At 39.7% G+C, this 16138-nt stretch overlaps 1 protein-coding gene across 1 annotated transcript in view; it reads right to left on the bottom strand.

Moving 5' to 3' along the window:
- LOC105104810 (inhibitor of carbonic anhydrase) overlaps positions 1-2878 on the bottom strand; it is a 36344-nt gene extending 33466 nt beyond the window's left edge. The window contains exon 1 of the mRNA XM_031437459.2: positions 2744-2878. Within this exon, the coding sequence (XP_031293319.1) occupies positions 2744-2786 (43 nt within the window). The 5' untranslated portion in view covers positions 2787-2878. The remainder of the gene's footprint in view (positions 1-2743) is intronic.
- Between the last annotated feature and the right edge of the window lie 13260 nt (positions 2879-16138).

Here is a 16138-nt window from a genome sequence, read left to right as displayed (position 1 = left end):
AAGGTAAACATACACTTACCATTTTGACCCAGGATACCACTCTCAGATGTTTATTCAAAAGAAATGAAAACATATGCCCACCCAAAGACTTGTACACTAACATTCATAGCAGCTTTAGTCGTAAAACGCCCAAACTGCAGTCAACCTCAACATCCACTAACAAATGCATAGATAACAAACTGTGGTAAAGCCACACCACAGCATACCACTCAGCAATAAAAAGGAGTCAACTTTGATACCACAACAATGTGGATGAACCCCTAGACAATTATGCTGAGTGAAAAAAAATCCAGACACAAAAGACTATGTACTGTATGATTCCATTTATGTGAAGTCCTAGAAAAGGCAAAACTTACCAAAAGTGGGGAAAAAATGGGAATGACTGGGAAGGGGTAGGGAACAGATTGGGAGTGATGGTAATGTTCTATATCGTGATTGTGGCAGTAGTTACATGGGTAGATATATTTGTCAAAATTCACTGAACTGTATGTATACTTAAAGGAGGGCATTTTATTATATGTAAGTTATACATCAATAAAAATGATTTTAAAAAGACAAAGAACGAGAGTGTGTGCAAGCAAGATAAGGGTCGGTGGAGTAAAGTAACCTAAACGAAGCCAGCCATCAATAACTCCACCTGACAGTGGGAGGATTTCAAGAAGGGGCGATTGTGGGGAGGGTATCGCTCAGTGCTGTAGAGGGCAAGCTTAGCATGCACGGGGTCCTGGGTTCAATCCCCAGGACCGCCACTAAAATTTTTTTAAATAAAAACTTAAAAAGATAAGGTATATATATGTGTGTGTGTGTTATATATATATATACTTTATATATACATACATACGTATATACATATATATATATACACATACATACGTATATATATATATATAACACACACACACATATATATGGGCAATCAGAGCCCATAGTGAATATTTCAATCGGATCCTGGAAGGGAAAAGCTGCTGATGGCCACATGTTCACTACATGGAGAAATCTCTTCCCCAGAAGAGCAAGAGGCAGAGAAAGTAGGTGGCGGCTAAGGTGGAGGATGTTCTGAGCCCCTGATTCTTGGCTCTTGCAAGGCCTACTAATAACCATTCCCTCTCCTTTGGCCTTTTGAGTTTAAACTAGTTTGGTTGCATATCTGTCATTTGCCACCAGAAAAGTTTTTGTTGGCAGAGAACACTGAGCTTTGAAGAAGGCACGTCCTGGACTGCAGCCTTGTCCAGCAGCCAATGTTGGGGGTGGGGGGCAATGCTGGGGGAGAGGCAGCTCCTGCCTCTGGTTTGTAAACACAGAATTGACTGGGAAAATGAACTTTTGGTCAGTATCTGACACTGCCAAGAGAGGGGATGGAGGAAGAACAAACACCACAAGCCCTGTTCAGGAACAATGAGGGAGAGACCAAGGGGGCTGTACTTTGGATTTCCTGTGAGGTAGCGGGACCACAGCTATAGCTACCTTGCCAGCCTGCCCCAGCCCCAGGCCAGCTCCCTGTGTAGCCCTAGGTGGCAGCACTGGGCCAGGGAGGGTCCACCACAAGCACTCCTCGCCCTTCCTGCCTTCTCCTTCTGCCCTGCCTAGGCTACCCCTTCCCCCATGATAGATGCCCTATCCCAGAAATGCTTTGACAGCCTGAGACTTGCCTAAGCCAGGGCTGGACAAACCCAGTTGTTAAGCCAGGGAGGACTGTCCTCCTGCATCTCGGTAACTTTTCACCATTGTCTTCCTTACAGCTACCCAGCCAAGAGCTCTGCTGATCCCCAACACAGGAAGGGGCCCCTCATGTTTATGTGCAGGATTTTTTTCTAGTGATAACTCACCTGTATTTAGAGCTGTGTCCTTAGGTACCTAACCTCATTTCACTTTCACAACAACTGCGTATTTGTTGTGAAAAAGCAATTTCTACAGAACTGAGGAAATTAGCTCAGAGGGGGCAAGGGATCACCCAGAGTCACACGGCACTGAGTGGTGGGTGGATCCCATTCTAGGCTGATTGTTTCTCCCCTGTATTCCCTCACTTCCCTGGTTTGTGGTAGGGATGGGAAGCATTGTACAGTTTAGAGCAGAAAAGATCTTTTTAGTTACATACCTGACATGCCGTGTGCCCCCTTCCCCTTCTTAGTAATAATCCATGAGCCCTGGAATTCTCCTTGACCTTGTTTCCTCCGCTGTGAACTGGTTCAACAACCTCTAGGCTAGGGGTCATGAACTTTTTCTGTAACGGACTAGCTGGTCAATTACTAGATTTGTAGGACACACACAATCTCTGTGGCAATTACTTAACCCTGCGCTTAAAGCCTGAAAGCAGCCATGGACAATGCTTACCTGAATCAGCATGATGCTGTTGCAAAAAAAATTCTATTTATCTATGCTGACATTCGAATTTCATGCAATTTTCGTGTGTCAACTAGTCTTTTTTATTCTCTTTCATCCATATAAAGATGTACAAACCATTCTTAGCTCATCGGGCTGTACGACAGGCAGCAGGCGGAATTTGGCCGGCTGGTTCTAGTTTGTGAACCCCTGCTCTAGGCTACCGGTTTCTGCAAGGGCGAAAGTTTGTCAGGTGCAAGGATGCCGCGGCAGGCGGAAGGCACTTTGCGGCCAGCCAGGCGCTGGGCTGCTTTGAGGTCTCTTAGATCAGGCAGTGCAGTATCCTGCGATGGCTGACCCTTGGCTAGCATCCTGTCCCTAACCTGGAGGGCCGGCCCCCACCCGGCTCCCCGTGCGTACTCACCCAGCGACCCCGCGCACAGCAGGACACAGATGGCGAGCCTCATTCTCCGCTGCGGGCACACGACAGCCACCCGGCTTCCAGGACCTCGGCCAGTTTTACCTGCCCGCGACGGGGCGGCTCCGCCTCCTCCCAAGGGTTCGCCCTCCCTTCCCGGTGGATCGCGCTCGCCACACCCCCACTCCTCCCCCGGGCCACTTGCCCGCCCACCCGCGGCTGCTCCCTATGCCCAGCGCCCTGAGCTGGATCTCCGCTCGCGGGCCAGGGGTGCGCACCCCGGAGGTACCAGCCGCAGCAACCCAGGAGCCCGCTGGGCTGACTGCCTTACTCCACAGAGAGAGAAACTGAGACCGGAGACCAGAGTGACCGCCTGGGCCCCAGGTTAGTTACTAGAAGGTAGGTTCCCTGATCCCCCCAGACATTCATGTAGACAAGCAACTCTTAGATGTACTGAACACAGACTCCTCGGGACTGAGGGGAGGTCGGCAAGGTGAAAACGGTGGACCCTTTCCCCAGGAAAGCATGTGCACACGTATACACTACGTTTTAAACACAATTTTCAGGGATCCTCAGACTCCTCCTCCGAAAGCAGCTCAGTTATCCACTCCGAGTCCCTCCTGCAAACTCTCCGGGCCCCCACCTCCGTGACACGGTCCCCTGCAACCTTCTGCAGCATGCTGAGGTCAGGCGAAGCGCTAAACCGAGAGGGTGGCTTCTACCCACCCCTGCAGCCCGCAGCCCGCAGCCCGCAGCCCGCAGCCCAGTCTCCCTGAAGTCTGTGACCTCTGCCTGGGGGAAATCTTCTGAATTTAGATAGAGTTTTAAGAACTTATTCTTGGAGTATAATAAACATACATAAAACTTCACATATCCTGAGAATACAATTTAATGAATTATCACCAAATGAGCACATGTGTGTATAAAAAGTACCCACATCAAGAAACAACGTTAACAGAGCTGGGATGCCCGTCTTCCAGTTACCTTCCATCTCCCCACAAAGACATTCATTATCTTGACTTCTAGCAACATTGACTAATTCTGCTGATTTTTTTTAACATAGATATTGAATCACACAATATGTACAAATCTGTCTTCTTTCACTTGAGCCTATATTTGTAAGATTCATCTATGTTGCTGTGTATAGTTGGCCTTCAGGCAATGTTGGTGTTGCATATGACCCCATACTGTGTCTGCAGGACATGCTATTTATCTTTCCTGTTAATGACAGTAGTTTCCAGTTTGGGCTCTTATTGTGAGTGCTACTGTGAACATTCTGGCACACGTCTTTTCCTGCACATATGTATGTATTTCTGCAGGGTATTTTATTTTCCAGGAAGAGTAATTGCTTGCTTATAAAGTAGGTACATGTTCAACTCTGATAGATACGGCCAGTTTCCCCCAGCGGTTGAACCAATTTTTACTCCCACTTTAAAAGTAGGAGAGTTTGATTGTTCCACGTTTTTGCTGTTTTCCTGGGAGTGTTGGTGGTTTTGCACTATAATTTTGAGTTTCTCTGATGACTTATGAGGTTGAGCACCTTTCTATATGCTTATTGGCTATTTAGATGCCCTCTTGTTCAAGTCGTCTGCCCTGAATACATTTTAAATAGGCTTTCTATCAAATGAAGTTTTGGGACTGGCAATATAATAATTCAAACTGCAAACCAAGACTCGTCTAATAAAGCAGCCTCGGCATTTGGCCTTAAGAATGTAAGAATGTATTACAATTGAATTTAAACAGTCTGCCTTATTATTTTAGCCCACCATAGCTCTTATTCTGCCCACTCTCCTTGTGTGCAAAGGGTGAATCTTTGTTAAGGAAATACTGTTGTTTGTTTCAGCTCCTACCAAGACTATGAAAAGTTCTTCCCTCTGCCAGAGACTAACCCTGCCCTCCACTGAGGCCAGAGATAGTCCTGGGAGTGAGAAGAGGCTGTAAATCACGGAAGTCACAAAGTTGAGAGCACGAGACTATGATACACAAACCTGGCCTCTCCTCCATTTCCCTGAAATACACATACATACACACAAACACACACCTCAGATTAAACAGTATCCACTTCCTTCTGCATCTTGCAGACATCACCATCCTTGGACAACCAGTGGGGGAGATTCCTCTTCCCTTTCACACCACCTCCAGCCAACTGAGTTGAGTTTTCAACTCAGGAAACATACATTATCCCTCTCTATGTGCCAGATGACAGGGTGGAGTGAGGAGGGGAACTTTCACATCTGGTCAGCTTCTGAGGTGATCCTCTGGACTTTGGAGTGAGGCCAGGTGGAGCACACTGAGAAAGGCTTAAGGGCCTCAGTTTACCCGGGATCCGTGCTGAGCAGAGAGGCTGGCAGGGTCCGTGATGACCACACCCCATCTCCTTGTGAGCTGGAAATAGCTAGCATATTTCTAGTCAGAGACTAAAGCAATCTTTAGACCAGCAATCCCTCCTGAACATCATCCCACAGGAAAGGATGAACAAGTCCTGCCCTTGGTGAGACACTCATCAGGGGGTCTCCGGCATGGGGTTTGCCTCAGAGACTACTAAGGGGTAAACCCTTACTCTGGGTCTACTGTGATGGGGACATTGTCCTGAAGACCACCTGCTGCACCCACCCATGCTGAAGACACTAACAGGCCAGAGACTCTGAGTCAGACTCTCAGCAACTTCCACCTCTCCTTCCACTCGAGGAATCCTTTGACCTTTAGAATTTCAATAATGAAAATAGCATTTCCTCTTTTTAATCTAGAGAAAAGGGAATATGTATAGTTTTAAAGTGAAACTTTTATTGAACTTACATATAGAAAGTGTACAAATCAAGTGTACGGCCAGTGGATTGACATACCATGAACACACCCATGTAACCCACACTCAGAGAAAGGGAATATTGCCAGCACCCTAGAAGCCCCCTCCTTCCTCTTAGAGTCACCAGTGATCAAAAGTACCCATTATTCTGATTTTGAACACTGTAGTTGAGTTTCACCTGTTTTTGTATTTTATGCAAATGGAATAATAATGTAAACACTGTTTTCTGTCTTGGTTCTTTGTCTAAAAATAATATTTGTGAAAGTCGACCATGCTGTTTCACATATTGTAATTTGTTCATGCTCGCTGCTGTGTAGTATTCCAATGGTGAATATATCAATGACTATTGATGGACATTTGGTGTTTTTTTTTTCAATTTGAGGCTATTATGAAGTAATTACTGCTGTGAAAAAATCTTGTACATATCTGTTGGTGACATGTGTATGCGTTTCTGTTGATTCTATACAAAAGGGAACAATTTCTAGATCACAGCATATGCCTATGTTCAGCTTTAGAAACTGCTGCTAGGGCAGGAGGGGAGTGGCTATAGCTCAGTGGGAAAGTGCATGCCTAGCACGCACAAGGTCCTGGGTTCAATCCCTAGCATCTCCATTAAAATAAGTAAATAAATAGTAAAATAAAAACTTAATTACCTCCCCCCTACAAAAAAAATATATAAAAAAAATCCTGCTGCCAAACTGTTCTTAAAGAAGTTTTCAATTTCCACTTTCCTCCCACTCCTAACAGTGCATAAAAGTTTCAGTTGTCCCACATCCTTGTCCACACTTGGTTTGGGCTGACTGTTTAATTTTAGCTCTCCTGGAGCATATGATACTCATTACAGTTTTGATGACTGCTGACTGGTAAAGTTGAATACTTTTTCACATGTTTATTGGCAATTCAGATATCTTCTTTTGTGGTATGATGATTTTTTTTTCCTCTTTTTTAATTGAAGTACAGTCAATTACAATGTGTCAATTTCTGGTGTACAGCACAATGTGATATGCCTATTTTTATTGGATTATTTGGCAATTTTTTCTTGCATTGTAGGAGTTCTTTTTAAATTCTAGGTATGAGAACTTTATTGGACACAAGTGCTTCAAATACCTTCTTCCGTTTGTAGCTTGTCTTTCACTCTTGATGATGTCTTTGAATAAACAGAAATTTTAAATATTTCTGAGTCCAATTTCAACATTTTCCTTTATGTTTAGCACTTTTTTTGTCAACTGTTTAAGAAATCTTTGCCTATACCAAGTTCATGAAAATAGTCTCTTATGTTTTAGGAGATTTATAGTTTTACCCCTCACATTTAGCACTGGAATCTATCTGGAATTGATTCTTTTTTTTTTTTTTTAGCAGAGAAAGGTTTAATTGCAGGGTTCAAGCAAGGTGAATGGGGTGGCTTTTCTTAACATGACATTTTTTTGCCCCAAATATTTACTCATTAGATCTCCTGGAATTTTAATAAATGGTTTATAAACTCTCTAATCTGTACTATCTAACTACACCTATAAACTGAATGACTTGGTGAGCTAGCATGATGTCACAGAAGATAAGGCTGAGAAGCGTGGCCTAAATTCTTTTGGAACTCTATTTGTGAATGGTGTGAGATAGAAGCTTTCCCCTCTCATTTATATGCCCAGTTGACCCAGCATCATTTACTAGAAAGATAATTCTTTCCTTACTGCACTTTAGTATAAACGTTATCAAAAATCAGGTAACTGTCTATGTGTTTCTGGACACTTCATTCTGGTCTACTGATCTATATATCAATTCTTCCACTTATAACTCATTGTTTTAATCTCTGTAACTTTATATCTTCATATTTCATATTTCATAGTTAAGTCCTCCCATTTGTCCTTCAAGATGGGCTTGGTTTGTTTGCTTATTGTGGTGGTTGTTTTAGCTTCTGCAATTCCATGTACATTTTTAAGTTGACATCTCAGTTTCGGGGAAAATAAAAATACCTACAGAGATTTGACTGGAACTCACTGTCTTCAGTGAGTTAGGAGTGTGGAACTATTCAAAATATTGATTAGTTTAGAGGGTCCTGACATCTTGACAATTTTATGCCTTGCAATGCATGAATATGGTATATCCTTCCAATTATTTAGCTCTTCTTTACTAGGTCTTCTCTTGATAATATTTTATTATAGTGTTCAGTTTAAAGGTCTTGCACATCCTTACTAGATTTGTTCCTAGATACCAACTGCTCTTTGGTGCTATTATAATGGCATCATTATTTTAACTCATTTTCCATTTGTTTCTTGCTGGTATGTGTAAAAACAATTGGTTTTTGTATATTGACCTCGAATCAGTGACCTTATTAAATTATCTTATTAATCATAAGATAGTATAATATCTGTATAGTTTTAAAACATTTAAAAATTATAACATGAATCACCAGTGCATTTAGTGCTTTGATGTTTGAAGACGTATCATTAAATGTATAGACATAATTAGATCGTTGCTTTTTGTTTAAACTAGGCAGTTGAAATGGCTGTGAAGACTGACTCTAAACCAAGAGTCCTCAAATAACTATTGAAATTGCACAATAAAAAATTATATAATTATAATAGTTTCTTTTGGATTTTCTGTGTATATCCTTATTTTTGTGTGAATTAATGTTTTTTTGTTTGCTCTTTTTCAGTTCTTATAATTTTATTTCTCTTTCTTGATTTACTGCACTGACTAGAACTTCCAGTACATCACTGCATAGAATTGGTGATAGCAGAGAAAAGTTTTCAGTAATTCACCATTAGGTAAAATGCTAGTGTTTTGTTTTGTTTTGTTTTCAATATTATTTAGGTGTTTAGATTAATGAAGCTCTCTTCCTCCTGGTTGCCTTTTTTTTTTTAAATCATGAATGGGTGTTGAATTTTTATCAAGTATTTTTCCTATACTTACTGACATAATCATATGATTATGCCTCCTTTTTATGTTAATGTGGAGAACTACTCTTATTGATTTTTAAATGTTAAACCACTAAAAGATTCCTGGAATAAACCTCACTTGGTTGTTACGTATAATGCTTTTAATATATTGCTGACAGTGAAATTCTAATATTTTCTTTGTGATTTTTTGCATCTATCTCATCTTTTTTCATGAGACAATTTATTCTTCATTTTTTCTCTATTTCAATTTCCCTGTAAGTTTGGTTTTAAGGTTATGCAAAGTGGGAAATGTTGTCCCTTTTCTTATTCCTTGGAAGACATCTAAAAGTAGTGTTATTTTCTTATTAAATGTTTGGAAGTCTTCACCAGTAAAGTCACCCATGTCTAGAGTTTTATTAATGGAAAGGTTTTCAATTCAAGATTAAATTTCTTTAACAGCTAGACGAGTGTTCAGATTTTCTGATTCTTCAAGTTTCAGAATTGGTACATTTTGTTTTTCAATGAATTTGTCCATTTCATCTAAATTTCAAATTTATTGATGTAAAGTTGTTCACAATATAAGGATAATATTGTTCATTTTTAATGTTTACTAGTTTATTATAAAGGATATTATAAAGGATATAGATGAAAAGCCAGATGAAGAGGTTCATTGGTGAAGTCTGGAAGGGTCCTGCGTACAGGACCGTCTGCCCCTGAGGAACACCTGGAGCGCACCACCCTCAGCACGTGAAAGTGTTCACAGACCTGGAAGCTCCTATACATTTTCATGTATAGAGAATCCTTGCTATAACTTTCTTTTTCATTCCTGAAATTTAGGTTTTCTTTTTTTTCTTGATTAGCATTGCCAGGGTTTTATCTGTTTTATTCATCTTCAAGGGCCAAATTTCGGCTTTGTTGATTTTCTCAATTGCAGATTCACTTCTTATTTCATTGATTTTTACTCTCTTGACTTTCTTTGGGTTTTGGTTTTTTTTTTCCCCTAGTTTTTATAAAAGGGAGTTAAGATCATTGACCTTCAGCCTCTCTTCTACTCTAATATAGGGATCAAAGGTGACAAATTTCCCTAAAAACACTCCTTTTCTTGATATATCTTTATGATTATCCCCAAAATATTTAAATATATGTTCTAATTCAAAATATATTCTAATTTTCATTGTGATAGCTTATTTGACTTATAGTTTATTTAGAAATGTACTACTTGATCTCCTGCATTTGCAACTTCCTGCTAATCTTTTATTACTTATGTCTAGCTTAGTTCCAGTATGTTAAAGTATCATGCTCTGAATAATTTCAGCCTTTTGAAATGTGTTGAAGATTGTTTGCTGGTCCAGCATACAGTTACTTTTTGTAGTTTAGTGTGCATTTAAAAATAATGAGTATTCTGTGGTTGTTGGGTAAAGTGTACTATTTGTGTGTATGTATAAAATATGTAATATTTATGTATAATATATAAAGTACCTACATAAATGTATATGTGTATATAAATTGCAAATTGTGTTGTTCAGTTCTATCTTTGAATTTTTATCCAATTTTTCTATTAGTACTGGAGAAAGATGTATTAAAGTTCCCCACTGTGATTGTGGATTTGTCTATTTCTTCTTTTAATTCTGTCAATTTTTGCTTTATATATTTTAAAATTATATTTTTGAGTGCACACATATTTGAGTTTTGGGGATTGTGATCTCTTACCTGTAGGTTAGTCCCTTTATAATTATGATCATTATGAAATGCCTCTTTATCTCTAGTGATGTTTCGTGCCTTAGATTCTTGTCTAACATGGATATAGTTACACCAGCTTTCTTTTGATTGTTGTATGCATTTTTTATTGTTTTTAATTTGGGGGGAGGTAATTAGGTTTTTACTTATTTTCAGTGGAGGTACTGGGCATTGAACTTAGGACCTTGTGCATGCTAGGCACGCGCTCTAACCCTGAGCTATATACCCTCCCCACTGTATGCATGTTTTTTCATCCTTTTGTGCTCAGTGTTTCTGTGCCCTTATATTTCAAGTGTGTCTTTCATAAGCAACATGTATTTTAAAAGTTCCATCTGACAATCTAGACTTTTAATTGGCATATATAGTTTGTTGACATTGAACGTAATTACTGATTATTTGGGTGTTATCTACCACCTTATTATTTTTTTCTATTTGGCTAACCTGTTTTATGTTTCCTTTCCTCTCTTTTCCTGCCTTCTTTTAGATTAGTCATTTTTTAAAAATTAGTTTATTCTTTTCTCTCTATTAACTTGTTAGTTACATGTTATTTTTCTCTTTTTTTTTAGTGAGTACACAATAGATTACAACACACACACTCTTGACTTACATTGTAAGGAAAGTTATCACTGCTACAACTTCTTTGTTAGTGGTAGGGGCTTTATAAAAAGTTCATTTACTATCTTCTGTCTCGTGTTATTGTTATGCATTTTTAATTACATTTATAGTTTAGAATGTCATAAAATATTATTGTTTATTAAGTCAGTATCTGTCTATATCTAACCACATATTTACTCTCTTCATTGCTCTTCACGCCTTCCTCAATTTCTTTTTGTTTTCTTTTGTTTTCTTTTTCTTTTTTTCTGTTCTTTTTCTGGGGGTGTAATTAGGTTTTTTTTTTTTTTTAATTTATTTTTAGTGGTGATACTGGGGATTGTCAACTGAAATAAAATCACGCAACGTGAGAGTTGTGGGTTAAGTTTTATTCGGGGCAAATCGAGGACCATAGCCCGGGAGACAACAACTCAGATAGCTATGAGGAACTGTTCCAAAGAGGCCTGGGGAAACTCAGTATTATATCCGATTTCAGTGAAGGGTAGGTACGTGCAGTCAAGTACATGTTTCGGCAGAGGCTGCTGCAAGTCACAGGGAGCAGAAGGCACTGTTAATGATTTTAGTGCTTTTCTAGGTATGAAGAGATGCAAGAATTTGGGCTTATGAAATCTTCTCCTGATAATATCTAATTATTTAAGGCCTGTTCAGTCAATTTTCCCAGAGCACAGAGTGTGTCATTCCTGAATTCCTTTCAGGGAGTGTTGGAGGTCGGCAGCTACAGCGGCTTGTGATTTAATCCAAGCAGGGTTAGATGGCAAGTGCCAACATGATCCAATCCTTGTAGAGGCAGATGGCAAGTGCCAGTTTTCAGTTAGCAGGACTGAACCCAGGACCTAGTGTATGCTAAGCATGCACTCTGTCCCTGAGCTACACCCTCCCCCCAACTCCTTCCTCAATTTCTATGTTTCTATCTGGGATCATTTTTATTCTATCTTAAGAATTTCTTTCCCTAAGTGCAAATTTTCTGGCAAAGACTTTTCTCAGGGTCTTAAGGGTTTTTAACTAATAGTTGCATAGGGGTTTTCTTTTTTCCCATTGATTATAATATTCTACCCTGTTACTTTCTTCCATGACTTTAATAGTGACACTGTATTGTGTTCTTCCGTCCATAGTTTCTGTTGAGAAGTCAACTGAAGTCAGTTGCTCCTTTGCTCCTTTGATAGTAACCTGTTTTTCTCCTCTGGCTGCTTTTAAAACATTCCTTTTATCTTCCTTATGTTCTTTGGTTTGACCATGGTATGACTAAGTGTGATTTTACCCTAACTGTGAATGTGTGGGCTGTTTTTCATCATTTTTGGAAAATTCTCTGCCACTGTTTGTTTAAATATTCCTTCTGCCTATTCTCTGTTGACTCTACTTCTGTGATTTTAATTGTATGTGTGTGAATCTTTTAAACATACACAGATGTATTATGCTTTTTTTTTTTTTCTGTATTTCCATCTTTTCCCTCTGCTCTAGTTTGGGTATTTTATATTAACCTGTTCTATGCTTTACTAATCCCCTTTTCTCTGCATCTATTGTATTGCTAAATCCATTTAATGAGAAATTAACATTAATTATTGCCTTTTTCATGTAAAAATTTTTTTGGAGTAAAACAGACTCCTTTGCTATTTACAATGTTATTTCTGAGTTGCAGAAATTCTCTTTCCATGGTTTCATAATTCCTGTATTCCCCCATTCAATCTTGGCTGCCACAATCAGACAAAGTACAGAGACACTTTTTCTTGCATCTGTAGTGGAATTACTGCCTTTTTCACTGCTAAAATTTCCATTTCATTTCTTCTTCATAGATTTCAGTTCTCCAGTGAAATTCTCCACCTTTTACACTATTTTGACCATCTTTTTCTCTATTTTTACCACATTTTACTCTATTCTCTTGGCCCTAATAATCATAGTTTTTAAAGGTCCTTGTCTGTCTGCTAGTGCAGCATCTGGATTATTTGCAGATGTATTCATATTGTGTGCTTTTCTATTAGTTTTTTGGACATATAGTTCTCCTGGCACGCCTTTTAATTTTTGCTTAAACAACTGGATATTGTATATGGTATTTCGTAGAGGCTCCAGATGACATATCGTCATTTCCAGAGTGTGTTCACTCTTCTATTCTCCTAAGAAGATACAATGGGGACTAGTCACTTTCATCCAATCTAGATTTGGCTGAATCAAGACTAATTTGCAGTTTTGACAGGTTCCTATATTCTCTCACTGAAAGCCTGGGGTGGTGGGCAAAAAAATGGCCCTTCCCCCAAAGATGCCCATGTCTTAATCCCATGAACAGTGAATATGTTACGTTACATGGCAGGGGAGGATTAAGGTTGCAGGTGGAATTAAAGTTGTTAATCAGGTAGTTTGGGGATAAAGAGATGGTCCTAAATTATATGGGTGGGTCAGTGTAATCACAAGGGTCTTTTAATGTGGAAGAGGGAAGGAGAAGTGTGTCTGAGTGAGGCAATATAAGAAAGACTACACTTGCTGGCTTTGAAGATGAAAGGGGGTAGGGCCACGAGCTAAGAAATGTGAGCAGCTCTAAAGCAGGGAAAGGCAAGAAAATGGATTCTCCTGTGGAGACTTCAGAAAGGAGTGCACAACCCTGCTGACACCTTGAGTTTAGCCCAATGAGATCCATTTCAAACTTCAGACCTACAGGCTACAGAACTGTAAGATAATAAATTTGCTTTAAGCCACTAAATTTGTGGTGCTTTTTACAGAAGCAACAGGAGACGAACACACCCAGCATAGTCTCTGGGACCTCTCTAAGGTGTGGAATTAATTTTTGCCTCCCATTCCATGAAGCTTCAAATTGTGCCAAATATCTTAAGGGGAAAATTGGTCTTTTGTCAGGCTTAGCTCTCTGCACCTCCCTTCTTATTGGGATCTGGCCTCCAATTCTGTTTTTCCAGCCCTGACATTGCCAAAGCTCTGCTAGTAGTGGCCTTTTGCTCAGGCAAAGCCAGATATCTCTTGCCCTGTGCCCAGAAGTGGCAAATTCCCCCAGGGAAATGTGGTTGCGGAATGCTATCTCACCTCTCTGGGTCACCCCCTCCCTTTTCCAGAAATCTGGCACCTCTAATCTCTAATGCTCTTAAGTAGATGTTTTCCGGTGCTTTATTGACATCTAGATGTATTCAATACGAGCACAGTTCCTACACAAGCTACTTCACACCATCACAGAAGCACAAGTGAGGACTATGTTAGCTTCTCATTGTTAATCTTTATTTTTCAAGACTGTAGCATATTGTTACTGAATGAATGAATTTCACAAGTTATTAGGCTCACTTATAATTGCTCTAATTCTTCATTTATTCATACCTATGAAAGGAAATAGGTATCTGTGAGAGCAGAGACCGCATTTTTCTTGTTCAACATGCTAATCCTAGGTTGGAAAATAGTGCCTGGTATAATATAAGGCTCAAAAAGTTATCAAATAGATGAATAAATGCACATAAAGAATTGTCTCAAAAGTGGATTGAGCAATCATCTCTGTAAGCCTGTGGACAAAAGTCAAATAGGATCAAGAGGTGAACATTGCTCCTAAGGTTGATGATCTACCTAAAGCTAACAGCCTAAATCCAACAGGCCAAGGTGCCTTCTGACCTCTGCGGAGCAAAGTCTGGAAACTTCCTATGTACCAGGGCAGAGTCATACTGCAAAGGGAGGGCACCCACATGCTAGAGCCATCTCTGTTGCTTGGGCACAATCTCTCACAATAAATAGCAGAGCAATTTAGAAGATTTTACCGTAGGAAACAATTCAAAGACTTCATGATGAATTTTGGAAAATCAGGAATTTGTAAATTTATCATTAATGATGTGCCAGGCACTGAGCTAAGTGCTTTCCAAATATTAATTTATAGTAACCCTAAGAGGGAGATGCTCTCGTCATCTCCATTTCATACAGGAAGAAAATGAGGCACAGAGAGGTTGAGGAACTTGCCCGAGGTCAGACAGGCAGTACACGTTAGAACCAGCATTCAAGCTAGGCAGCCCTCCCCACTGTGGCCTCTGGAGCAATTTCACTCTCTCCTTTTTCCAAGGGCCTCTGTGATAACCAAGACTACCTTCTGAAGTGGCAACACATTTGTTTAAACCCTGTTGACTTCAGAATTGACTAGGTTGCTACTGGTTGCTGTCACAAAACCCCTAATCTCAACAGTTTAACCTAACAGAGGTTGGCTTCTTGCAAATATAATGCCCAGTCGACAGCAGTGGTGGTGATTTGCTGGAGAGGCAGTGGTGGGGAGTTCACCTTCATAGCTCTGGTCAGTTATTCAGACATCCAGGCTGAGAGAATTTTTTTTAAATAATGGCAAACTTTATTGTCATAAATCACAGGAATTGCCCAGGACATATTTCACAGAACTAGAAAAAATCATAATAAAATTCATATGGAACCATCAAAGACCTAGAATTGCCAAAGCATTACTGAAGAGAAAGAAAGAGGCTGGAGGAATAACTCTCCCAGACTTCAGACAATACTATAGAGCTACAGTCATCAAGACAGCATGGTATTGGTACCAAAACAGACATATAGACCAATGGAACAGAATAGAGAGCCCAGAAATGAACCCACAAACTTCTGATCAACTCATCTTTGACAAAGGAGGCAAGAATATACATTGGAATAAAGACAGTCTCTTCAGCAAATGGTGTTGGGAAAACTGGACAGCAGCATGTAAAACAATGAAGCTAGAACACTCCCTTACACCATATACAAAAATCAACTCAAAATGGATTAAAGACTTAAACATAAGACAAGATACAATAAACCTCCTAGAGGAAAACATAGGCAAAACATTATCTGACATACATCTCAAAAATTTTCTCCTAGAAGAAATAAAAGCAAGAATAAACAAATGGGACCTAATGAAACTTACAAGCTTCTGCACAGCAAAGGAAACCAGAAATAAAACAAGAAGAAAACCTATGGAATGGGAGAAAATTTTTGCAAGTGAAACCAACAAAGGCTTGATCTCCAGAATATATAAGCAGCTCATACGACTCAATAAGAAAAAAATAAACAACCCAATCCAAAAATGGGCAGAAGACCTAAACAAGCAATTCTCCAAGGAAGACATACAAATGATCAAAAAGCACATGAAAAAATGCTCAATATCACTAATTATCAGAGAAATGCAAATCAAAACTACAGTGAGGTATCACCTCACACCAGTCAGAGTGGCCGTCATTCAAAAATCCACAAATGACAAATGCTGGAGAGGCTGTGGAGAAAGGGGAACCCTCCTACACTGCTGGTGGGAATGCAGTTTGGTGCAGCCACTATGGAAAACAGTGTGGAGATTCCTCAAAAGACTAGGAATAAACTTACCATATGACCCAGGAATCCCACTCCTGGGCTTGTATCCAGAAGGAAATCTAC

This window comes from Camelus dromedarius, chromosome 2 (assembly GCF_036321535.1).
Source record: "Camelus dromedarius isolate mCamDro1 chromosome 2, mCamDro1.pat, whole genome shotgun sequence".
In the NCBI taxonomy this organism is placed as follows: Eukaryota; Metazoa; Chordata; class Mammalia; order Artiodactyla; family Camelidae; genus Camelus; species Camelus dromedarius.
This window is presented reverse-complemented; position numbering and strand designations above follow the sequence as displayed.